General features: G+C 40.5%; 2 protein-coding genes across 3 annotated transcripts in view; one reads left to right on the top strand and one right to left on the bottom strand.

The window, feature by feature from the left end:
• Positions 1 to 13100, top strand: part of LMAN2L (lectin, mannose binding 2 like) — a 30610-nt gene extending 17510 nt beyond the window's left edge. The window contains exons 5-9 of one of the 2 annotated variants that reach the window (XM_051976409.1): positions 8891 to 8923; positions 10059 to 10220; positions 10334 to 10448; positions 10908 to 11027; positions 11416 to 13100. In XM_051976409.1, the coding sequence (XP_051832369.1) occupies positions 8891 to 8923; positions 10059 to 10220; positions 10334 to 10448; positions 10908 to 11027; positions 11416 to 11558 (573 nt within the window). In that variant the 3' untranslated portion in view covers positions 11559 to 13100. The remainder of the gene's footprint in view (positions 1 to 8890; positions 8924 to 10058; positions 10221 to 10333; positions 10449 to 10907; positions 11028 to 11415) is intronic. The other variant, XM_051976410.1, reaches the window with a different exon arrangement.
• Positions 13101 to 14065: 965 nt separating this feature from the next.
• The window catches only part of FER1L5 (fer-1 like family member 5), a 64222-nt gene continuing 52206 nt past the window's right edge, over positions 14066 to 26081 (bottom strand). The window contains exons 26-46 of the mRNA XM_051973601.1: positions 25670 to 25851; positions 25273 to 25434; positions 24786 to 24890; positions 23219 to 23365; positions 22744 to 23049; positions 21360 to 21500; positions 21057 to 21155; positions 19979 to 20098; positions 19166 to 19327; positions 18797 to 18888; positions 18012 to 18182; positions 17592 to 17737; positions 17204 to 17343; positions 16785 to 16873; positions 16353 to 16448; positions 15930 to 16071; positions 15530 to 15629; positions 15252 to 15445; positions 14954 to 15063; positions 14502 to 14649; positions 14066 to 14340 (exon numbers count right to left, since the gene is read on the bottom strand). Of these exons, the coding sequence (XP_051829561.1) occupies positions 14191 to 14340; positions 14502 to 14649; positions 14954 to 15063; positions 15252 to 15445; positions 15530 to 15629; positions 15930 to 16071; positions 16353 to 16448; positions 16785 to 16873; positions 17204 to 17343; positions 17592 to 17737; positions 18012 to 18182; positions 18797 to 18888; positions 19166 to 19327; positions 19979 to 20098; positions 21057 to 21155; positions 21360 to 21500; positions 22744 to 23049; positions 23219 to 23365; positions 24786 to 24890; positions 25273 to 25434; positions 25670 to 25851 (3002 nt within the window). The 3' untranslated portion in view covers positions 14066 to 14190. The remainder of the gene's footprint in view (positions 14341 to 14501; positions 14650 to 14953; positions 15064 to 15251; positions 15446 to 15529; positions 15630 to 15929; positions 16072 to 16352; positions 16449 to 16784; positions 16874 to 17203; positions 17344 to 17591; positions 17738 to 18011; positions 18183 to 18796; positions 18889 to 19165; positions 19328 to 19978; positions 20099 to 21056; positions 21156 to 21359; positions 21501 to 22743; positions 23050 to 23218; positions 23366 to 24785; positions 24891 to 25272; positions 25435 to 25669; positions 25852 to 26081) is intronic.

Genomic DNA, 26081 nt, shown 5'->3' with positions numbered 1-26081 from the left:
ATTGGTTATTAAGATTGAGATTTCCCCCATTACCTGTTTCCCCTTTAATTTTAGTTGCTTTCGCCTTGTTTGTGCAAAACCTTTTATTACGTTCAAAATTACTCATTTTGTCTTTTGTGATTCTCTATTATTTCTTGCATGGTCCATTTGCCCAGTTCTAGTTCTTAATGCATTATTTTCTTTAGTTAGTTTTTGTATATCTTTTTCTATTTGATTAATTCTACTTTTCAAGTTGTTGTTTTCTTCAGTGGATTATTTATGCATTTGACCAATTGTGTTTTTTAAGGAATTGCTTTCTTCAGTCAATTTTTGTCCATCCTGTTTCAAGGTGCTGACTCTCTCTTGCATACCTCTTATTTCTTTTCCGTTTTTCTTCTATCTCTTATTTGACTTTTTAAATCCTTTACGAGCACCTCCAAAAAGCCTTTTTGGGCTTGAGACCAATTCATGTCACAATTCATGTTATTATTTTGTCCTCTTCTGAGTTGGTGTTTTGGTCTTCCTGTCACCATAGTAGCTTTCTGTGGTTAAGGTTCTTTTCTGCTTCCTATTCATTTCCTTCCTTCCTTCCTTCCTTCCTTCTTTCCTTCCTTCCTTCTTTTCTTCTTTCCCTCCTTCCTTCCCTCCCTCCATTCTTCCTTCTTTCTCTCCCTCCCTCCCTCCTTCCCTTTTTTCTTCCTTCCCTCTCTCCCTCCTTCCTTTCTTCCCTTTTCTTTCTCTTTCTTTTTCTCCTTTCTTCCTTTCTTCTTTTTTCTTTCGTTCCTTCCTTCCTTCCTTTCTTTTTCTTTTTCTTTCTCTTTCTTTTTCTCCCTTCCTTCCTTTCTCTCCCCCCCTCCCTTTTTAATTTTTTTTTTCTCTTTTGTGACTTTTCCTGTTCTGCTGTAGGGTACAGAGGGGTACTGTCTCAAGCTTCTTATGCAGCTCTAAGCCTTGGCTTTAAACATAGGAGCCCCTTGTGTTTGATGTCTTGCTCACAGCAGGGGTATCTGCTTTCCCCAAGCAACAGCCTGTTTTCCCAGACTGGCAGTTTGCCTTCTGCACTGGGACTGAAGGCTTCCCCATTGGTCTGCTTTGCTACTGAGCCAGGACCTAGGCTCTCAGTTGCTGATCTGCTGTGATAAGATCTTCTCACTGGTTTTCTGGGACACAGTCTTAGCTGGACTGAACATCTCTTTCACCCCATTGATTCTGACTTTTCTTCCTTGAAGAAAATCTATCTTGAGCTAGAGAGTGGTTTCATTCCATCAGACTCTGTTCAGAGGCTTGGTTTCATGTATTTTTTGAAGGAAACTGGGAAAACTCAAGTATCTTCCTGGCTTCACTCCATCTGTCTCTGTCCCCAGAACATTTTGTCTGTTGATTTATTGAGTGGATGATGGTTTTCAGCAGTATAAGGAACTAACACCTGCGGTCTTTCTTTTTCTGCCCTCACCCAATCTTGGCAGGTGTCAGGCTTAATAGATTGTACTGTAGGGTGGTTGTAGATTTGGAACCTCTAAAATGTTGGCTTTTCAAAGCCATGTGATGAGAAATGCACACAACTATTTACTTCCTTCTGCCTACTCTGCTTTTGATTACCACATTCAAGATTGATCCTGTTGAGATAACATCCATCCATTTTCCCCCCCATATATTTCCCTCATTCAGAACTATTGTTGTAGCCTCCTAATTGATCTCCTTGCCTTTAGTTTCTTCCCTTTTTAATCTATCCTACATACAACTTCCAAATTGACATTTAAAAAAATATATATTATTATTTTTTATTAATAGCTTTTTATTTACAAGTTATATGCATGGGTAATTTTACAGCATTGACAATTGCCAAATCTTTTGTTCCAATTTTTCCCCTCCTTCCCCCCACCCCCTCCCATAGATGGCAGGATGACCAATACATGTTAAATATGTTAAAGTGTAAATTAAATACAAAATAAGTATACATGTCCAAACAGTTATTTTGCTGTACAAAAAGAATTGGCCTCTGAAATAGTGTACAATTAGCCTGTGAAGGAAATCAAAATTGCAGGCATGCAAAAATACAGGGATTGGGAATTCGATGTAATGATTCCTTGTTCCTACGTCATCCTAGAAGATCCAGAGTTCTTTTGCTGGGTGTAGCTGTCAGTTCATTACTACTCCATTGGAACTGATTTGGTTCATCTCATTGCTGAAGATGGCCAAGTCCATCAGAATTAATCATCATATAGTATTGTTGTTGAAGTATATAATGCTCTATTGGTCCTGCTCATTTCACTCAGCATCAGTTCATGTCAGTCTCTCCAGGCCTTTCTGAAATCCTCCTGCTGGTCATTTCTTTCTTTCTTTTTTTTTTTTTTTTCATAATTATAACTTTATTGACAGGACATATGCCTGGGTAATTTTTTACAACATTACCCCTTGCACTCACTTGTGTTCTGATTTTTCCCCTCCCTCCCTCCACCCCCTTCCTCCAGATGGCAAGCAGTTCTATACATGTTAAATATGGCACAGTATATCCCAGATACAATATAGGTGTACAGAACCGAACAGTTCTCTTGTTGCACAGGAAGAATTGATTTCAGAAGGTAAAAATAACCCGGGAAAAAAAAACAAAAATGCAAACAGTTTACATTCATTTCCCAGTGTTCTTTCTTTGGGTGTAGCTGCTTCTGTCCATCATTGATCAATTGAAACTGAACTAGATCTCTTTGTCAAAGAAATCCACTTCCATCAGAATACATCCTCATACAGTATTGTTGTTGAAGTGTATAATGATCTCCTGGTTCTGCTCATTTCACGTAGCATCAGTTCATGCAAGTCTCTCCAAGCCTCTCTGTATTCATCCTGCTGGTCATTTCTTACAGAAAAATAATATTCCATAACTTTCATTTACCACAATTTACCCAACCATTCTCCAATTGATGGGCATCTGTTCATTTTCCAGTTTCTAGCCACTACAAACAGGGCTGCCACAAACATTTTGGCACATACAGGTCCCTTTCCCTTCTTTAGTATCTCTTTGGGATATAAGCCCAGTAAGTAGTAACACTGCTAGATCAAAGAGTATGCACAGTTTGATAACTTTTTGAGCATAATTCCAAATTGCTCTCCAGAATGGCTGGATGTATTCACAGTTCCATCAACAGTCAACAGTGTATTAGTGTCCCTGTTTTCCCACATCCCCTCCAACCATCCGCATTATCTTTCCCTGTCATTCTAGCCAATCTGACAGGTGTGTAGTGGTATCTCAGAGTTGTCTTAATTTGCATTTCTCTGATTAATAATGACTTGGAATATCTTTCATATGGCTAGAAATAGTTTCAATTTCTTCATCTGAGAATTGTCTGTTCATATCCTTTGACCATTTATCAATTAGAGAATAGCTTGATTTCTTATAAGTTAGAATCAGTTCTCTATATATTTTGGAAATGAGGCCTTTATCAAAACCTTTAACTGTAAAAATGTTTTCCCAGTTTATTGCTTCCCTTCTAATCTTGTCTGCATTAATTTTGTTTGTACAAAAACTTTTCAATTTGACATAATCAAAATTTTCTATTTTGTAATCAATAGTGATCTCTAGTTCTTCTTTGGTCATAAATTCCTTCGTCTTCCACAGATCTGAGAGGTAAACTATGCTATGCTCTTCCAATTTATTTATAATCTCATTCTTTATGCCTAAGCCATGAACCCATTTTGACCTTATCTTGGTGTACGGTGTTAAATGTGGGTCAATACCTAGTTTCTGCCATACTAATTTCCAGTTTTCCTAGCAATTTTTGTCAAATAATGAGTTCTTATCCCAAAAACTGGGGTCTTTGGGTTTGTCAAACACTAGATTATTAAAGTTATTGGCTGTTTTGTCCTTTGAACCTAACCTATTCCATTGATCAACTAGTCTGTTTCTTAGCCAATATCAAATGGGTTTGGTAACCACTGCTTTATAATATAATTTTAGATCTGGTACAGCTAGGGCCACCTTCATTTGATTTTTTTTTTCATTAATTCCCTTGAAATTCTTGAACTTTTATTTTTTCATATGAACTTTGTTATTTTTTCTAGGTCATTAAAATAGTTTTTTGGAAATCTGATTGGTATAGCGCTAAATAAATAGATGAGGTAGTATTATCATCTTTATTATATTTGCTGGCCCAATCTAAGAACATTTAATATTTTTCAGTTGGTTAGATCAGACTTAATTTGTGTGGAAAGTGTTTTGTAGTTTTGTTCATAAAGTTTCTGATTTTCCCTTGGGAGATAGATTCCTAAATATTTTATACTATTAGTAGTTACTTTAAATGGAATTTCTCTTTGAAACTCTCTGCTGGTCATTTCTTACAGAACAATAGTATTCCATAATATTCATATTCCACAATTTATTCAGTCATTCTCCAATAGATGATCATCCACTCAGTTTCCAGTTTCTGGCCACTACAAAGAGGGCTGCTATGTGTGCTACTTTCTAAACAAACAGAACTACTTGCCATTCTCCTGTACTGTCTTGCCTAGTGCTATTATTTATGTGATTATCTCTTTCTGGAATGCCTTGGTCACTACCTGTTGAAGTCCTATCTTTTTTTAAAGATCACATATCATCTTCTAACCAACTCACTTTCTGAACTGATCTACTTTCTCCCTGGCAATTTTACCCAACTTTTTCTGAATGACCTCAGGGCTGTTCTACTGATTGGTGACCTCCCAGATGGAAACACCACTTCATGAAGGGCCTGAGCCATGCTTACTTACTAGCAATATGTCTGCTTTGTTTTGTTTTACTTTATTTTCATTTTTGACTCTTAGCACAATGCCTGATACATAATAAGCAACTGCTTTTATCTATCTATCTATCTATCTATCTATCTACACTTTTTATAAAGCCTTTCATTTTGATGACAATTTTTCCCACCTTCAGACATTATATTCTAGTTGTTTTCACTCCAATTTTTGGCTGTCACAAAAGGTGCTGCTATAAATATTTTGGAATATATGGAGAATTTTTTTCTTATTTATGGCTTCCTTAGCCCAGTAATGGAGTTTATTGTTCAGAGGGTATAGACATTTTAGTTACTTTATTTGTATAATTCCAAATTGTTTTCTAAAATAGTTGTACTATTGCAACAATCAACAATATATTAGTCTACCTGTCTTTCCACAACTCCTCTAGCATTGACTATTGCCATTTTTGGGGAGTTATTTTTTTGCCAATTTGGAATGTGTGAGGTGAAACTTCAGGATTGTGTTGATGTGCATTTCTCTTATTATTAATGATCTGGAGCATTCTTTGCTGTGGCTGTGAATAATTTACAATTTTTTTGAGGAACTGTTTCTTCATATCCTTTGAGTACTTATTTATTGAGGAATGGTTGTTAATTTTCTATGTATTTACTAAGTGTTGCTATAAATTGGATACCAAACTCTTATCAGAGAAACTTGATACAAAATCTTTTCCACATTAAATTACTTTCTTATCCTAAGTGAATTTACTTTGTCTGTATAGAAGCTTTTCTATTTCAAGTAATCCAAGTTAACTGCCGAATTGGTGTTAAGGAGATGTATTCTTAAATACTGGCAGTTTAGAGCTTTGCAGCGATGGTTCTGTGTGCCCTGAACAAACTTCTGCAGCTTGGAGCTGGATTTTTTTACAACTCTGAAAGAGGGGAGGAGGCACACAAGAGAGAAAGAGAAGGGTATAGGTTTTATTGTAAGCTTGTATCAGGCCCTTGGTAGAACAGCTTCATTGCAAGTAGCATGGGAGGTGGAGGGATGCTGAGTATTTTTTTAAACCTTTTTAATTGAAGTTTGCTTTTTCTTGGGGGCATAATTTCTGTTTTAGAGAGATTTGTGAGGTTGTGGGAATCAGTGAAAATGTCTAATCCTCCTCTTGTTACTCAGGTCATCCATCTGGTTCTTAATGTTTGCTAGAATATTTGGTGAAAGTCCTGAGTTATATTGCTTCTCACTATACCATCTTTCTACTCTTCTGTTCTTATATATTTGAATCCGTTTCCTACATATGTGGAAATATCAAAGGAATATCACAGATATATTTGTGGCAAAGATTGTTCCCTCTACTTAATTGCTTCTCCTGTTTTACTTGCATTGATTTTATTCCCACAAAGGCTTTTTAATTTAGGTAATCAGAATTTCCTATTTTATCTTTTATGATTACTTTTATCCATTAATTAAGAATTTCTCTTTCATTCTTCTCTGCTAATTTCTTAAAATGATATAACCTTTTATATTTAGGTTATATATCTGTTTTGAACTTATTGGGTTTGGCAAAAATTGTTCAGTGTGAACTTAATTTTTGCCAAATTGCTTTCCAGTGTGTTGAATAGGGAGTACTTGTCCTAGTTATATCACTGTCCCTTGAGCTTACTGCTTTTGTCTTTATTTTTGGTATCTTAATTTTTTCTAAATTAAAAACTTATCTAAATTACAATAGTTTGAAATTTTTAAAAAGTTGTGTTTATTAGATTTCAAGCCTGAATGCCTTTGTTAGCACCTTACAATCACCTTTTCTGAGACATACCTGTGAAAAAATTACTTTATCAATTTTTTCTTCTCTGCATCCATTGCATATCCCATTCCATAAGAATTCAGAGTCAAGGATTCCTTAATAATGGTTTTTTTTTTTTAAGCAAATCTAATGCTTATTTTTTTTGAGTTTATGGTCAACTGTAAATCATTCATTTACTATATTTGCACCATAATAAAACAATGTCTCTCATTTTCATGTTATTAGCAATGTCATATATTCCTTATCTGCTATTACCTAGACCTGATAGACTGTGGAATTCTTCTCTAAAAGATTTTTATTATTGTGTTATGAATAACCCACTTAATACCCATGGATTATAGATTATTCATATTATACCTATAAAAATGGACTGCTGATTTCAAGAAATGGTCTCTGCTTCTTCAGCATATATGGGGTCTCATGGGGAAAGGTGATAGAAACTATCTAAAACATTTTGCAAGCCTCCTAATATAAATCAAGCCTACTTTTTCAGGGAAACATTAGAACCTATCATAGTGTCCTGAGTTAGCAATGAACTCTTGGTTCATACAAATTAAGTAAATAATTATTTGTTAGTACATACTCTTTGTCAGTATGTTCTTAAACTAATTTGCTCCTTTGACTTTTCTAATGACTAATAATTTCTTTGTAGAAAAAGAAAAAAACTATGATCATGAGTGCCTATATAGAGAGGCATATATTATGTTCATATTATTTCTACATATTTATATACTTACTTAGATTTAGATACTTACACACATGCATGCATCCTTTATTCTCTATCATGTACACAGATGTGAATGTCTACACATTTATTCATATGCACTCGTGCTTATAAACAAACATAGTACTATTAAATTTCAATTACATGATTCCTTTGGTCTTTTGATTCTTTATCATCAACATCTCCTTTCAGACTTTTATTCTTGTTAATCAATATCTCTGTTTAAAAGGACTATGTCCCTAAACAAATGTACTCTTGCTTCCATTGGTATGATCTTATTTTTATACCTCTTTATATGGATCAGTTGCTGCATCTCACTCTAGACTTTCTGAATGCCAGTATAATGTACAGAGATCCTTAAAGTTTGATTTAAAGAATTTTTTGGAGTGACAATCTCAGCGGAAAAGTCAGATCTGTAGATACTTATGTTTAAATGACCTGAGAAAATCTCCATTTTATAGGTTTTAAATACTTTACCATCCTTCACTGGGTTTCTGAGCTCCTTAGGTCTGATATCTCTGCCCCTTAGCTAGTCTTTTCAGGGCAAATTGTCTGTCTGCACAGATTAATTTACGTGTGGACCCTTACATTCAGCTTGACCCTGTATCCTATTAACAGAGTTAAGATCAGGCTGGTTGGAACAACAGATCCAAATTACATCATGTAGAAAATCATTGGTATATGTTTTCTGTCAGACCTCCCGGCTGGTTTCAGTGAATTAAATACTATTTGACATCTTAATACTAATTCCATGATTATGAGATTAAGATAAAGTAATGAGAGTGCTAGAGTAGACTAAACCCAACCATGTAATCACAGAATCCACTTTCTAGAATTAGAGATCAGCTTTGCCAGTAGCAAAGGTTAGTGGTGATCTTTCAAGTCTTATTGTCTCTGGATGTGATAAATGTGTGACTTTGGGTCAATGGGAACTCCCAACTGGTTTTGTTGTACATAAAGGGGAATAAGATAGTGATAAGATGTTCTAACTTTGTGATCCAATTCTACACTTGTCCAGATACTTCCAGTTTTACTTCTAGTCCCATTGTTCCCACTGGAATATTCCTGTATTCATTATCTTCTGTATGGATAGTTACAAAATTGTGACCGTCTTTCTAAATTCTAACTGTAACTGTTTTTCTAAATTTGCTGTGCTGCCTTTCTCAATTTGAACTTCATCCTTGTGCAAGTGATATGGGACAGAAAATCACAGGTGTGTGCCCATAATGGTTCAGTTGGGTAAAGAACTGTCTCTTTGGCCTTAATTTGTTGATACCAGGTTTTTTTTTTTTTTTTAAACTCTTATGAAATTCTTGTGTTCTAGACAAAAGTTGGAATCCTAAGTTTGAAACAGTAGGGCAAAGAAAGGAATAAAGTTTTCAAGGTCAGAAGAATTCAGCTTGACATTAGTCTCTTTAATGTGGAAGTACTCCAAGTCTCGGTAAAGGTTTCAGACTTTCTGATCCTCTAAGATAGGAGAGGAGACTAGATTCTCTTATACTCTCTGCATGTGTTGGTGAGTCCCCTAGTCCTGTAGGGAAGGGAGGGAGGAGGTCTAAGGTTAGGGTTCTCATCCTCCAAAACTTGGCCATGCTCTTTTTGTGGCCAGTTCTTTCTTACTCTGTCTCCTGTTCTGTGCCCTCTCTTTTGTAATAACTGCTGGACCCCTCCAGGCCCAGAAGAGGAGATATTCTCCAGGACTTCAGGTACTCAGTTCTTCACACATCATTTCCATCCCTCATCCCCATTTATTTGGTCTTGTTTAGAATTTGTATTGGTGTCCTAGGTGCCACTAATCCTTCGTCTTACAAGATTAAGATAAAATAATGGCACAAACCTGCATGTTGACTTTTGACATCAAGCTTTAGCTGGGATGCTTACCAGACAAAATATAGCATGTTTTATGTTTCTGTAACCATCTCATCATCCCTGCCTCTCTCCATCTCCAGAATTGTCTTGTTCTGGAATGGGTATTCAGCTATCTCTATTCAAAGAATTGCTAATAGAAATATTTGTTGAACTATTTTGGTGTTAATAACATCTCGATTCTTTTTTTTTTTTTGAGGTCAGAAGCTGTGGAATAGATGTAAACACACATTATTTGTTAGGAACCTGGCACTGTTTAACATTTTGTGAAGGAATTTAAAAGGGATTTAGAAGACAGAATTTCTGTTAAAAAGATTGTCAAACTGGGATGTAGCTCAGCAATAGTAGTACTAGCAGGACTATCTCTAAATTGGAATCTTTTTAGTATTCCCTAGTATTGAAGTTGGAAGGAATCATCTTAAATTAAAAGTTGTCATGAATAACTAACTAATCAGTCAGATTTCAGAGGCCTTTGAATACCTACCGTTCTAGTAGACATGATTTGAGATGTCAAGAGACCATAAAATACAAGCCTTGCTCTTGAGGAGCCTAAAGTCAAATTAGGAAGACAACCATACAAATAAAAAAGACAAAGCACACCAGGACAGCATAAAATGTACTCAAAATAATGTTGGTTAAAGTGTTTTTTTCCAGAGGGAGACCCTAGTAGGATTGAGGATTTTGAGCCTCTACTGGTTCAAATCATTCCCATTTTGGTGACAAGTTGAAGTTAGTGTCATGAAGTGGGGGTGACCTTTCCCTCTCAGAGCAGGAGTCTGTACCTCAGTTGGTTGCCTAAGCATGGGAATGGGGAAATTGATTATGATGATGCCCTCTCTTGTTTGCTGCAAGGTTGTATGGCTCCTGCTTCTTCTTTCTGCATTTCCCATTCCTCTGAGTGTTTATGTGCACATGTGCCTCCTTAAAGAGCTCTGCCAATGTGGTCTTCTACTCTTTTCTGCATTGTTTTTCCAGCGGGTGTTCCCTTATGTCTCAGCCATGGTGAGCAACGGTTCCCTCAGCTATGACCATGAGCGGGATGGGAGGCCCACAGAACTGGGTGGCTGCACAGCCATGGTTCGAAATCTCAACCATGACACTTTCCTGGTGATTCGCTATGTCAAGAGGCGTCTGACGGTGAGTACCTATCCCAGACAGGTTGGCTTTGGAGAAAGTAAGTGTGGGCTGTATCTCTCCTTTTCTCCCCCATGGGAGAGGGTACGCAATTCATCCCTTTGTCTTTTTTCTAGATTATGTTGGACATTGATGGCAAACATGAATGGAAGGACTGCATTGATGTACCTGGTGTCCGCCTGCCTCGGGGCTACTTCTTTGGCACCTCTTCTGTCACTGGGGATCTCTCAGGTACATCATAAGCATTCTTTTCTCCCTAAATTTGAGTCATATCTCCATATCCAGACCTTGAATATACATTTTTTAATTTAACATTTCCCCCCATTACATGTAAAAACAGTTTTAACATTCTTTTTTCAAATTTTCCAGCCATAGTGACATTGGGAATTGTCTCAGTTATTGATATGCCAGAAATTCTAGTCTCTGGTTTAAGTATATTCCCTATTTGGTAGATTTTGATGGAATCCCTTCTATCATTATGGGGCCACACAAAAATCTGTTGTTTCTTTAAGGATTGTATCTCCAAAGGCAATATGCTTTTTAACTGTCCCATTTAAATGTTTCAATTTAACTATCCTAAGACTTAGTATCAGGCTTCTTAAAGCATTTTTTTGTGTTGGGAGATATTTTTTTTTTGCTTCTTTTATCTTCCTTGAAATGGTCTGCATCCTTTTATTTTTCCTTTACTAGATAACCATGATATCATCTCCCTGAAACTTTTTGAGCTGACAGTAGAGCGAACTCCAGAAGAGGAAAAGCTACATCGAGATGTGTTTCTGCCCTCAGTGGACAATATGAAGCTGCCTGAGGGTAAGGAAATGAGGGAAATTATATTGTGGAAGAAATGGGGTTAAAATATATGGGAATCTGGAGATGGGAGGGCTCAGGTTCCTTCCCAACTCAGTAGCACCTGCAGAGAAGCCTTTCAGCTTTTCTCCTTTCTGCAATTATTCCAATGCTGATTTCCTTCTAAGGAAACCAGAATACTTCATAAATATTATCCAGAACATCTTTACAGAGCCACTCTAGGTAGCAGAGAGGGATAGGGTGGTTATCTTTGGAGGTACCTAGAAGAGGAAAACCTGTCCCTGGATTCCTAGGACAAATTTAGGAATGAGATTAATAGTTAAATGCCCTTACTGCTATTTGACTGAGTTGTGCTATTCCTGACTGAGCTCTCTTGCTTGTGATTCCTCAGTGACACTCCCAATGGAGCCCTTAAGTGGTCTGGCCCTCTTTCTCATCGTCTTCTTCTCTCTCGTGGCTGCTGTATTTGCTCTTGTCATCGGCATCATTGTCTACAACAAATGGCAGGACCAGAGTCGAAAGCGTTTCTACTGAGCTCTCATGGCTGCCACCGCTGTGGTTATAACGCTTAGGCACTGGGTGAGAAGCATTGGCCCCAACGTGCAGCCCAAAAGGAGGACTTCTCCCGTCTTGGATATCAGAGCCCTTGACTTTGTTTTGTAATTGGAGCTTCAAACCCAGGGACACTGCCACTCATTCCCATAGGAATCTGTGGGGACATCTAACTCTGGGACAGGAACCCCATTCACAATGGGGACTGTGCTGCTGTGATGTGCCTTTCCCTGAGGTCCTACTGGCTGGGAGCCAAGAAGGGTGGGGAGAATGTACTCTTTGGGGTTTTTGTGAAATTATAATCACAGGCCAAAATTTTATAGTGCAGGATACCTTGAAGGCCAAAGCAAAAGGGAAATTGTACTTAAGCTTCTAAATCCCTAAAGCACTGAGAAATCAATAACTCCTGGATACTTTCAGCCATCCATTCACTGATCTTCATTGTGTCTTAGAATTTTTTTGTGGTGAGATTTTTCTATAAATAAATGACTCTTGCCCTGTCCCTCCCCACTTCCCTGTCATGTTCCCTCTCTCCTTTTCCCAAAGTTCTCTTCCAGCTGGAAGCAGACTGAATTGCTTCACCCTTATGGATGGCTGAAAGTCTGGAGCTGCAAGAAAGCACGGCTTTTCCTTAACATTTCCCTAAGAATCAGGAGATCGAGCATATTCTCTCCCTTTATTTCAGTGAAGGCTTACCTCAAACTTCTATCTGTTCTGTGATTATGGGTCTTTGTTGAGTTTACCTGATGGTCTGGCAGTGGGAGGCTCGCTGCCATCTACCTGTTAAAATACCTTGAACGTTTTTGCTGGGGAATGGTCACTGTGTAAATAAGCTGGCTGGAATTTAGGATACTTTTTACTTAAGTGTATAAAAAGACCCAATTGCTCCAGGTTTTTATATACAACAGTTCCTTTAGTCTGTCCTGATGCATGTTTTAGGTTTGGTTTTTGCCATAAATGTTCAAAAAGTATGAAGGCTTCCTCCCATATCCCAAGCTGGATCTCTATGGAGGATTATTTGGCCTTGTTATTGGGAGAAACAAAAGCTTCTCCAAGAAATATTGATCCAACTTAATCTCTCCTTAGAGGAGGTTTAACTATATTATCAGGAGAAATGTTCTCTGTAAACCTCCCCGTTGTCTTACCTGCTAGGGAGTCATTTGCCTCCTTGTCATTGATATGACTAATTTGATTAGTAGTCCAAAGTCCCATCTAAAGAGGGAAGCCTTCATCCTGTTCTATGTATATCATAAAGGAAATTCTTAAAGTGACTAACGGGTAAAAAATGAGATGGTGCCTCAGTGCCTTTCCACTTGGGGGTAAGTCTTGGGAGATATTTAAGCCTAAGACTCTGAATGTGTCTCATATAGAAGTAATCTCAGGATAGGAAAGGGCCTGGGATTCATCTGTAAATCCTGGCCCTTTTTGGCTTGGAGCCGTTTTCTAGTAGTCCTGGTGGTAAATGAAGCCACCATTTTTCATCAGAGGTCTATTAATAAAACCTCAGGTGGGACTGAATCTGAAGTTTGGCTACATGTACTGACTGGTACTCTTCCTTCCTATGGGTGGGTAGTTTATGCAGCTTTGGTTTCATCTCCCTTTTGCCTTGCTTTCTTTCACGTTGAGCAGGCTTTCTATGAAGGGTTAGGCTTAAATGGTTTGGAGATTTTGTCAATAACCCATAGCAACCGTATATACTTGTGAACTGTCGTCCTATTGGGTATGGTGAAAGCTAATTGCTCAAAGGTATCGGTTCTCTTCTGTGGGAGAAATTTTACCCTGCTCAAAAAAATTCCTACTGCATGGGAGCTTAGAATCTAATCCATAGTTTTAATTACACATAGCATTTAAGAAGGTAGAGTTTTAACTGGATAAAATTGTGTCCAGTTTATAATTTTTGGGTTACTTTTTAGTTTGATTAGAGATTATGGAGGAGGACATCATGGCAAAGCATATAGGTAGATTATTCTGAATTGGAACACTAAAGCAGAGATATATTTGATGGAGACCTTTGCATGTATATGTACCAGGAGTAGGCTTTTTGTAGGCTCACTTCTTCTGTCTGGGGAATTAAGAAAGCAAAGTTCTTTGGGGAGATAGTTTAATGGGCTAGCAATAGTAGCTCTGTTGTACCTATTCTTTTACCTTTTTCCTCCCCATAACTGAAATTGAACCCTTCAGATTCTACCAGAATAAGAGTTACAGGCACATAGAATACCATTTTATCACTCATCATCATTGAACAACTTGAATTTGTAATGAAATTCTCTGGCACCAGACATTTTTATTTGGGTGGGAATTTCCTGTTCAGTCTTCTCATATCACTGTCCTGCTTAAATGGGAATTTATTCCTTAGCCAAAGTAGCCAATTATGGACCACTTGGGCTATTTGCCTTTCATTTTTGAGATTTTTCCCTAAAGATGATATGAGGAAGTATCTGAATTTGATTTTTCTTAATAAGCCTAGGAATCTCAGGACTTCAAAACAATGAGAGAAAGAAAGATTTAATGATAGGAGGGATGTGGACAGGAAAGTCTCCTAGGCGAGTAGATTGCCCTCATGGGCCTAAGAGATGAGAAAAAATATTCAAGTAGTTGTTGGATTTTTTGGTGGTCAGTTTGTGTTTGTATTAGTCTCTGAGACTGACTGTAAGAGGCCTTCCAGGGTGGTTGTTGGTATCTCTTTGAAACTTTCTTCCGACAATGCAGGTAGCGGTCTAGTTAACCGAAACTCAGGTTTGATCAATTTCATAGCTAAATAGTTCTGGAAAGAATGGGGACAGGATCAGATTAAGGTACCTTGTAGGCTCTCTCCCTTTGGGAGGCAGTCACTAAGGAATTATTCCTGTGGAATCATTATAGATGGAAGATAAAGACTTTACAATTTTGTTTTTCCCTCCCTGCCCTCCACTTCCCATCACTTACAGGAGTAGAATAGATAAATATTATCACCAAGAGCAATAAGCTCATTATTAAAAGAGAGAGTGTAAATTTCCAGCGGTAGCGATTCCAACAGATGTGTTGGAAACTGAGCCACGGTGATAGGAACCATAGGAATGAGGTTTCTGGTCGTCTGTCTCCCCATTCAGGAAATACGTAAGAAGCCAGGGATGAGAGCATAGTGAAAAAAGAGACAAAAGAAATTTCAACTAGAAGAAACCTAGAGTAAAGAGGGTTTTTTAAGCATAAAATAATTGTCTCTAATCTTAGTGTTAACTGGCCAGGCTGTTCTGGGGAACGAGAAAAAGCTCTTTTTCCCTCTATAGGCTTTCCAGTACTCCCCCTATGATATTAGGTTTTTAGGCCATTAGCTAAGGATAAAGAGGAGAGGAAAGGTATTTGGGAGCTTTTGTGCCTTTTCTTTGTGTGACCCTTACATGGGTGCATGAAGCGTAGGGTATTGATTGGGTTCAGATCGGCCTCTCCCAGCTGGTCTTTCCTCAGCCTCCTTCCTTGTCAGCACTTCCAGGGTCATCTTCACTTTGCCCTGGAAACACCATAGGTAGTGATAGGGACTTAACGAGATCAGTCACCAGGAACCTCAGATTTCCCAGGACCCAGAGAAGGAAGGGGAAAAAGTGTCTCTAGTTGCTTGCAAACAAGGTACTGAAAGTGTAGCCCAACAATCCCAATATCCTATACAGTGCACTGAACAGAAAATCCCTGGGCTCCTACCGACAAACGCCATTTGTTGTCATCCAGAACCTGACAAGGCCACCAGCCAGTGAGAGTTTTCTGCCTGAAGAGGGAGACATGCTTGTGGAGGAACTTAAATGGCCACTTAGGTTTGTTTTCTATCATGTTGAGGGTGCACTCATGGGAACTCCGGGCAGGAGTTGGCATTTCACACAGGTCTAGCTCTAGAATTCCTGAGAGCAGAGAGAAAGGCCATCAGAGAAAAAGAGTCTTTGCCGTTAGGGTCCCAAGGCCCTCACCTAAACTCAGGCCCTTACCTAAAAAGTCATCAGGAAGGAACTTGTCATTGTCCCAAACCTGGATTAGAAGTCGGGGTGGGATCTTCTCCACTGTGGGGTCCAGGCTCCAGATGAATTCCTAAGTTGAGTGGGAGATGCTTTACTCAGTCAGCAAGTATTAAGTATTTACTATGTGCCAGGCACTGTGCTAAGTACTAGAAATGCAAAAATGAAATGGTACTTGAGCTTACATTCTTTTGGGGAAGACAAGGAGAGTGATCTCTCAGTTGCTGAGAGGTCAAGAATAATAAGAGGTAAGAAAAAGCCATTGGAATTGGCAGTTTAGAAAGCTTAGGTAACTTTGCAGACCTGTGACAGGGGGTTTGGGTTGTCCTGCCTGTCAGAATCCAAAAAGAGTTTCTACAACTTTATTCCTTACCTTCTTGCTCAGAATGCAGACCTGTTCTGTGGGCAGGTATTTAAAAGTGAAGATAAACCTCCAGTTGAAACTCGCAGACCCAGTAAGTGATCGATAGTGAATATCTGTCTTTTGCATGTCTTCCTCCATATCATGCATCCATCTATATCCAAAATGCACCATCCTAAGTCCACATATACTCAATCCTTCCTCCTTTATGTACCCATTGGCCCCCTAAATCCCAGTTTAAAAAAGGGTACCATTTAATACTGGGTAGGAATAAAAGGGCCAAGGTGCCATCTCCAGGACTGGGAGAACTTAGATAGCATGAGACCGACCAGAGAATTTAAGGAGAGTGGGATCCTGCTTGTAGGATCTAGGACATGTTGGGCATTGTAATTCTTAGTCATCTTCCCATCTCCTCTCCACTCCCCATGCTCTCACCCTTTGATGTAGATATCACTCATCCTCTCTCCAGTTATATTGACGTCCTGCAGGTCCACATTTCTTGTTTCCCAGATGATGCAGCGTAGTTCGTACCTATGGTCACTATATTCTGAGGCCCGGCTACTGAGCCATGACCTTGGGGAGGGACTGGCTGTTTCTCTACATGGCTCAAGATTTAGAGCATGCAGAGACAATGATGGCCTGGATTCAAGGTGAAACACTACCTTCTGAGTCTGGTGGTGGGATCTAGGGAGGATATCTCCACACATCACCAAGAGTGGAGAGAAATTTTGGGGATGGAAGGGTGACATTCAAATCCAGTGTCCAAAAGTGAGATCGGGGGCAGGGAAAATATCCCCCAAATTGCTTGTGAAATAGTATGTAATTGTATATTCTGGCCAGATGTCTATAGAGGGAAACATAACTCACCCTTTGGCCTTTCGAAGACTGATGTTTACTGCAGGCCCCGGAGGCCCAAGATGCAGGGGGAAGATGTCTACCCACAACTGCACCTTTCCCTAGAACCAAAGATAGGATTGCCAGTGGTATTTGCTATCCATATTCATAAGAGCCTTGTTTCTAAAGCCTGATTGTACCTTTTTAGAAGTCTTAGAGCCCTTGAAATTGAGTTCCTAAAATGGTAGTCAAATGTCATCTCTGAAGTCTCATTATAGATACATAAACCCAAACATGTTTGCTCATATGTGTATATACACAAATCTAGAATTCTTCCCATACATTTACTAAATAGAAGTGTCCCCTGTCCTTTTCTGATTGGTGCCTATATTTAACCCTTTTCTCTTCCATAAAATAAGAGTGTGTTCATTCACACGACCCACAACACATACCTGGTCAATACCTGGTTGGGTGTTTGAGTATAGAGTTCGAGTCTCCACATGCTCAGGCACCTGTCCCTGAGCTTGCAAGAGATACAGGGCCAGACGCTCTTTTGGAGAACCTAAGTGCTTAATGGGAGGGGTCTCTTGTTCTGAGAAGTGTGGAACAGAGAGATTACAATGGTTAGACTTAACATAGTCCTGCTTTGTTATTCCTCCTAGGAGAAATGACTTTCAGGGCCAAAATAAAGGGCCCCGGGAGCATTTCTTTGCCCTCGCAACCTCAAGTTTCATGAATGCACCATTTTTCCAGGTTGTTGTCTTGGCCATTTATGCCCATTTTGTGTACTGGTGGCTTTAGGGGCTAGACAGGGTTGGGGATGAAAGTAGTGCTTCTTACCAAAGTTTTGCAACCTGAAGATTCTCCCACTGAATATGATACAATCTTCATCGCTGAAATCAGGTGGTGGCAGCCCCTTCCTGTGGGCATACTGCTCCAGGAGGTGACTTGGTGTTAGCTGGTCCCTCCACTGAAAGGGCCCTGCCCTGGGGAGATGAGTGTGGAAGTAAAGCTGTTAGGATGTTTTAGGTTTCAGAAGTTAAGAGCAGGGTTAGGAACCCCCCCTTGGAGCTCTGGGTTGTTAATAAGAGATATCCCAGTAGGTCAGCCTAGCTAGGCCGCAGGGTTCCGGTGAATGGGACACAGTAGAAATTGTGCCATGAAGTAAAAGGAGAATTACTCCTCAACACCTCTGTTGTCTGAACTTGTCACTACTCCCTTCACCTTCCCAGAATGATAGATTCAGGGTTCTTTTCTCACAGGCAGTAGGATTTGGGAAGCCCACAACGAGCACCAAAGGTGGACAGGAGCCGATCCTCCAGGTCGATGACTGTGGACCCAATCTTGTCATCAGGTGAAATTAAGTCAAAGTCAAAAAGAGTGATTTCCAGATCTTTCTCCAGGGGAATGGTGCAGTTCATCTCAAACATCCTGGGGGTAGAGGGAGGGAGGGAGTGGAGAAGACTCAAGATTATAGAAATCTAAGTCCCAGAGCAGGAATATGTCTTTAGAAGTCATCAAGTATGTACCCCCTACTTCCAGGCAGGCCTATTATCTTTTACTTTGCAGCTAAACATATGCCTGAGTTTTCCTAGTAATCCTTGCCAGTGTCTTTGCCATTTACTGAATAGTCTGCACATCAGTACTAAACCCCCTTCATCTTGCTCTCATTAGAGATGGAGAACATCCTTGATATATGGGACATGACATCACCTTATTTTCCTTTTATCAGTGGCCTTTTCACTTTAGCCTCTAAGGGCCCAAGTATTTCTGACTGAATTAAAGCCGGAGATGGTAAGCCCTGAATCCCAGGGAAAGGCTAGTTTTGGCAACAGGGAAGAGCAGAACTTGATTAGCCAATTCAGGATTGGGGTCAGTAACAACACTAAGTTCCTGCTTCTGTGCAAGGCATTGTAAGAAAAACAGACCAGTCCGGGGTGGCCTTTGGTTGAGGATTCCAGCCCTCAAAGAACTTAAAGGTGTCTTAAAACTGTGTCAATATTGTCAGAGAATATGGCCAATTGGAGGAGGAGAGGGAAGCTTACATGCCAAAGACGGGGTCCACAGTGTTGGGTTTGTAATGGTGCCGGTTGCCCAGCATCGTCTTGCCCAATTTCAGGATCACGTAAGGGTCGCACTGGTGGGGCAGAGACAATGGCACAAAAATAGAGTTGAGTTGGTGAGCACAGCTTAGGGGACAACGAAGGAGAGGAGCTTGTCATAGCCAGAAACAGCCAGGAGGAGGAGGGGAGAAGGCTCTGAATTTGTTTCTCCCAAGGGTGGAGGGTAAAGGACTTTAGGGTGACTCACAATCGTGGGCTCCCTACAGGAAGGCGGAGTGCAGTTTACAAGAGAACTCCTATCCCCATGCCCCAGTGGGAAGGAGGGCAGACCCCAGGGAAAGGCGTGATTACCAAACCATTGTTGTCCTTCGGCTGTAGCCCAATGGCCCGGATTACATACACCCGCACGAGGCACTGCTGCGGGCAGCTCTCTTTCTCAGGTAGATTCTGGAACTGGCGTGGGGGGCTGGCTTGTTTGGGATTCTCAGGAAGTGGATAGACCCGGAAAAGGCCCTGCAGAGGGTAGGGCACAGTGTCACAGCCCAGTAGCTCCCTCTCGGGGCAGTGTCCACAAGGGAACAATTTGGGGAACAGTGGGAGGTTGAGCCGCAGTCATGAGCAAAGACCAACCCGTGGTGAGACAGAATGGTGTAAGGGAAGCTCTTGGTCACTAGTCTTAATCCAACCCTTACAATCTTTTATAGTTGCCATACTTGAATTTATCTTTGTATGAAAGTGTGCAGAATTGTAGTCAAGGGATGGAGCTGAGAATATAAGCATCCTCATTGTAGGATAATACGGAGCTGGAAGGGACTCAGGGGACATCTAGTCCAACTATCTCACTTTAAAAGAAATCTCAACCCAGAGAGGTCATGGTTAAGTGACAAAGGTGAGATTTGACCCTAGGCCCTCTAACTCCATATCCAATATTCTTTCCATAGTACCAACATTACGTGTCTGGTTAGGTTAGCCTGAATAGCTGTGTCCCCATTCTTACCGGCTACTCATTTATTTTCAGCTTGCTGTTTTCTTCCGAGAGCTTATGCTGTCATCTTTGTGGAGAAAGAAATAACTCTCTGGTGTCAGAGAAATCATAAAATGGAGTAATAAAAGAATGGGGAAGGTTAAATGGGAGTAGATGCAAAATTGATTGATCAACTTCACCTTGAATTCACCAACGATGGGGCTGTCTTTAGTCTTCTGCCCACTATAGAGGTTGAAAGTCTGGCAGAAATCCTGCAGGCCTTGGAAGTCTGGTACAGCTTCTAGCTCACAGTCATATATCTGGTGCATATGTAAGTATATGTATGTGAGGGAGGTTAAAGATTGGAATAAGATTTAGAAGGGAGGCAAGATATTCCTCCTAGGCAGGGGCCTAAATTCTATTCCTTCTCTCATTTCACAAGGACAATGTAGCTGCAAGTTCTCTATGTTTTCCTAGCTTGTTTTTAGCTACCAACTTTCAAGGCCTCTCTAGGAGGCTCACATAGGCCTAGGGTAAATCTTCTCATATAGGGCCCCCTCTGAAGACTGAAGAATTCTCTTTTACAATGCACACAGAAGATTTGGACGGAGGCATGGGGAGACTGAGCTTAGAGTCTTTTTACATTTTATGTGCCTGCTAGAAAGGGCAGAGGAGTCCATTAATCCCTTGTCCTCTTCTCCAATGGGATGCCCTGGAGAAAGGGACAAAGGGAACTTGAGGGAAACCTCATTCTCTTGATGATTCTTTTAGAGAAATTACTAGGACCTCTAAGATTCCTCATAAATCTGAATCTCCTTTGTGAAAGGAGCCAAAATGCATTAACTGAGTATTGCTAAAACCAATTAACAAAGGGGAAGGGAGTCATTTATAGGTAGATGGAGATGAGCTGTCAGAACTGGATGTGAGAGCTAATCCTAATCTTGCACCATTATGTTTTATGAGTTTTTGATTCATTTGGATCTCTTTCTCTTTTATTCATTCTCCCTCTCCCTTTCTCTCCCTTTCCTCTACACATTTTGGAAAGCAAAAAAATGTGGCATTGGAAAGAGTGATGGAGTTTGGAGGCCCTGAATTTGAAACCTGATTCTACCACTTAAGACCTCTCCCCACCCCATCCTTAGTTTCTCCATTTGTAAAATGAGGGACTTGCCCTCAGTGACCTCTAAGGCTCCTTCCAGCTTTCAATCTTTGATCCTATGACCCATAATCATATGAAATAATGCTGGGACAAGACTTTCCCTGGATTGAATTGATCACCTTCAGAGCATAGTAGTCCTTGTGGTTCCACGTCTTAGAGTTCTCTCCTGTTGCCCAGAACATTTTGCTCCACCAGTCCACTTCATGCATGTGCTCTTCCTACCAGGACAAGGGGATCTAAAGCTGGCATTGTTATCAGGGGCATCCAATACAACAACCCATGCCAAGGACAGTCCTAGAGCATTCCTTTTTAGAACCAATCTAACACTTAGCTTCTTGGGATCACCCTGTTTCTCCCCTTCTCCCCCCCATAAGGTGGGTTCCCTGGTTAATTGGCATTCCTAAAGGGTGGATCCAGGTCACCTCAGTATGGATAGACTTCAAGTGCTTTCTGTTCTTGTGATCAAAAAACTGGAGAAGAGGAGGAAAGGAGAGAGATGATATAAAACACCACCCCGCACCCTTAATTTGAAATAATTTGCATTTATTTAGCAATTTAAGGTTTGCAAATCACTTTACATTCATTATCTCAGTTTCTCAACTATGAGATGCTATTATCCCCACTTTATAGGTAAGGAAACTGAGGCCTGATCACAGAGGTTAAATAACTTGCCCAGAGCTGGCCGTGTACTAGTTATCTGAGGCAGAATTTGAACAAGTCTTTCTGACTCCCACCTCCAGTCCCCTGGATACCATATCATGCTATCTTCTTTTTTTTTTTTTTAATGGTATTTTTCCAGATACATGCAAAGAAAGCTTTCAGCATTCATCTTTGCAAAGCCTTGTGTTCCAAATTATTCTCCTTCCACCCCCCAGATAGTAAGCAATCCTATATAGGTTCTACATGTTATGCTATTTTCTAAATAGGGAAGAGATCAGTGGGGCTAGGACTTTCCTCTCTTTTCCTCTGTCTAAGATTTTCCTTTCTTTCCTGCCTGGAGAGGCTTTGCCTTTTTAGCCATAAAGACTCCATGGAAATTGGGAGGTTGTAGTGATGGTGAAAGCACAATTTTCAACACTCATGAGGGAAGTGAAGTCTTGAAGTAGAATGGACTTGCCTCCACTTCTCTAAAGGATTGTCTGGAATTGGAACCCAAATGCTCCTATTTGTTTTCTAGATCATATCCCCTTGTATGAGAGTGGTTAAACTCTGTTGAATACCACTTTTGGGCAGGGATTCTGGGTCCTGGGAAAATAGGAGCAAAGAACGCTCCCCCGATGGTTCAGAGGAAAGATGAAGTATGCAAGGATGGGGTAATGTGGCCTTCACTCACATTTCTTTTCTTCTTGAGTATAACTGTGGGACAGAAGTAGAATTGAGAATATTTAGCTTGGAAAAGAGAAGACTAATGAGGTGGGGCCACCAAGATTGCTATCACTAAGTATTTAAAGGGCTGTCACATGGAAAAAAAAGGTTTGGGCTTGGTCTCCTTGACCCCAGAAGGCAGATGTAGAGCAGTAAAGCAGCAAATGTAGGCTTGATGCCAAAACAAAAACTTCCTAACAATTAGAACTGGCCAAAAATGAATTAGCTGCTTAGGGAAATAGTGGGTTTCAATAATATGGCTCTCTAAGTAAAGCTTGGGGGCTAGCCATCGGTTATATTGTAGAAGGAGTTCTTCTCACACATGGAAAGATCTCTTTCAGCTCTGACACTGTTTGATTCTGGAGTAGGGATGACTTTACATTCCTAAGGATCCATTTTGGAATGGGAAGGAACTTCAAGGACAGGTCAGGGATTGCAGACAAAAGGGTAGCTGGGAAGAATTAGAGGGCCATAGAACCCAAAATGAAGCCAATTTCTTTCAGAGGGAAGATTGAGAAAAGGACAAAAGGGGAGAGGAGGGAAAGGAGGGAGAGGAGAGCAGTGAAAAGAAGAAAATTTCATACCAGGAAGGCGTGGAGGTACATAGTCTTCAGCCCAGGGGTCACAGAAATATGGGCGCAAGCAGTAGACAATGGCCTGGCCAATCACCATCTGGATGCCATAGTTTTGTTGGTCTACCACCTTCAGGACCAGGGGTGGGGTATACGCTTCCTCCTGAGGCAGGAACTGTGGGCCCAGACAGGAGATAGATTGGTGCCGGTTCCCAAGACTTTCATTATCCCGATTCATTTTCCTTCATGCCTTTGTCCTCAGTTCTTCTCAAAGTCCTGTCCCATTTCAGGACACCTCTTCCCCTCTTCCTGCCTCCCTCCCTCCCCATCCCTTCCTTCCTTACCACAGTTAATAGGAGGGCAGCCTGGGGAAAGTTGGGGTTGGAGTGGTAATCTTTGATCGGAGCTGTATTCAGAGTTTCCTCACCACATTCCACCACTAAGGAGGGAGAGTATGCCTTGTGTATATTTCGTAGCCCCCAAGCCAGGATCTGCCAGAGGAAGAAGGGATAAGACAGAACTAGGAAAGGGGGTGGCACTAGGAGACTGGAGTAAGGAAACAAAGATCCATGTTTTTATTGGAAGATTATCATGCTCTGGGAACTTTATATAAACCAGAAGTCAGATAGCATAAAGTGAGCTGGGTAAAAGTAGACATTACAACTTTAGCTGGGTGCTTTATTCATATGTGTGGGGAAGGGGGAAAGGACACATAGCAAGTCCTAAAACAGCTTGAACACTCCCATATCTCAGCCTTCACAGCCTAGCTCAATCCCTGCTACTTCCCTGAAGCCTTCTGGGATGTCTCTCCCTGCTCTGACCTAAGACCCCTAGTGTCTCTCCTATACATCTTCAGACCTGATGTCTCCATTATTGTATTACCATCTAATCATTTCATGTGCCTAAGTTCAAACTATTGCATGTATCTAAATTTGGACTCTGCTTCTGGGTGGCAAGCTCCTCGAGGCAGGTAGTATGTCTTTCCTTATATCATCCACTGTACCGAGAACAATGCTCAATAAATACTATACAATAAATAAATGATTAATTCATGATTAATAATAAATTAATAATCTTCTACCTTCCTCCTCTTCAACCAGTAGGTACTATTGTTGTAAAATTCAGGTGTAATACCAAAGTAACAATGCAAAAGACTTTGGATTAGAAATAGTCTCTGCCTGAGGAGGTTCCAATTTATCAACAAACATTAAGTGCCCATTGATGATACAAAGAACATATTCTCTCTCCTCAAATAAATCAGTCCCTGTGTTGGGGGAGCTTACATTCAAGAGGAGGAGACATTTATATACAGAAGTATTTTCAGAATAAATCTTTATTTTAAAAAATGGGTGGTTGGGGAAATTAGGAAAGGCCATGTGTAGAAAGTGGTACTTGAGCTGAATCTTGAAGTAAGGGGTTTATTGAATAGTGGTGACCTAGTACATTCTAGGCATAGGGAGTGGCCAATGCAGAAATAGGAGGAACAGAGAAAAGCTGGTTTGGCATGTTCATAGGGTGCAGGAAAGTCAGTAATATATAGTGATCCCATTGAGGACATTACTCTTTCCACTTTTGTCATGTATCTAGGCACATAGACTAATGTGTCCTGGAAGAGTGGACCTTGAACTCGATCCTAAATGGAATCAAGAGCCACCACATCCTAGAAGAGAGCAAGAGAATCTCCAACCCTGTTCTCTCCTTCCCCAATTCAGCTTTTATACTTCCTTTTAGACAGAAGGGCTCCAAGAAATGTGAGATAGGGAATAAGAAAGGCCAAAAGTAGTGTGTGAAGAGAAGGAAGATTCATCATTTCTGCGTGGAGTGTATCATGAGCCTTTTTTCTGGACACCTATACAAATTCCTGTTAGCATCTTTCAGGATAACCATTCCCTTTTCCCCCAGCCCTTTCACCTCAATGGCAGTTTTCTTCAAGGAAGGCTGGATGTTTTGGGGAAGGGTATAGTAGCCGTTCTTCCAGGGAATACTCATGAGTGGAGATTTCTGATTATCTGTCATCTGAAGAGTGAAGGAGAGTAACCTGTAAGGTCTCTTTTCATTTCTCTAGTTATAATTCAAGGCTCCTGAGTGTAGGACAGACATTAAGGACTCATTGGAATTGAAACCAGTTTTCCCTTCGCCTAAAGTAGGCTGTTTGGGTCCCTGGAAATTCCTTTGAGAAGGCCCTAGAATCTCCAAGCTTGAGAGCTTCCCATGTCATTCCTTTCTAAACATGGGGTTAAGGAGACAACCAGTGTTGTAACATCTAATTCTCACTTCTCACCCTCAGTCCCCTCAACACCCACCCTAATATTAGACTTGCTCTTTGTCCCTCCTATGGAAAATATTGGAAAGTTGGAAAACATGAGGCCCTTCACAACTGGTTAGACACTCTCAGTACCTCGGTCTCCAGGATAAGCTCAAAAGAGGCCAGAATCTCTCCCTCTTCTTCCCCTGTTTCTTTGCTGATGGAATGCCAGTTTAGCGGAGGTAGGGTTCGCTTTTGAAGATCTAGATAGACAACTGGTGAACACATGCTCCTTCCCCATAAGCTCCTCTTGCCCTAGAATATAGGAGGATTGAAACCTAAAAAGTTGACTAAAAAGTGAACAGGGATGACTCTTGGGGTTCTATGGATTGAGATATGTAACAAAGCAAAGGGGAAGTCATAGGCCAACACTGGCTCTTTAGGATGGGCATCTGCCTAGCATGTGCTGTCAAAGAATAAACCATGGCCAAGGCAGGATTTGCAGGAAGAGCAATGGAGACTCCCACTTAATTCATGACTGTCCACTTACCTGGGAATTTACTTGCCAGAGTTCTAGGCACATCGGGGGAGGATTTTCTTCTATATCTTGGGGTTTCTCATCCAGTAAAATATGGTCAAAGATCAATGTCTCGCTCCATGTTGGGACCAGGGAAGTCTCTAGTGTCCGGGTGCGTTGACTATAGTGTAGGAAGATCACCTGAATGAAAGAGTCTAAACAAGGAAAGGTGAGGCATGAAGGGGAAAAATAGAAAGGTGAGGGATTCTTTTAGCCCAGAGTACACATGTCGTTTATCTACTGGTTTGCCCTTTTTTCCATTTTTAAAGTAGCACTGGGGAGTTAGGACGCATCTAAGACTTCTCTGTATCTCAGAAAACTCAACTTGATGGCTTTGACACCATAGAAAGTTGCCCTAACTCATTTGTGGAAGTGGTGGCTATTT

Source organism: Antechinus flavipes, chromosome 2 (assembly GCF_016432865.1).
Source record: "Antechinus flavipes isolate AdamAnt ecotype Samford, QLD, Australia chromosome 2, AdamAnt_v2, whole genome shotgun sequence".
NCBI classification, from domain to species: domain Eukaryota; kingdom Metazoa; phylum Chordata; class Mammalia; order Dasyuromorphia; family Dasyuridae; genus Antechinus; species Antechinus flavipes.
The sequence above is the reverse complement of the archived record's forward strand: the minus strand, read 5'-3'. Positions and strand labels throughout refer to the sequence as shown.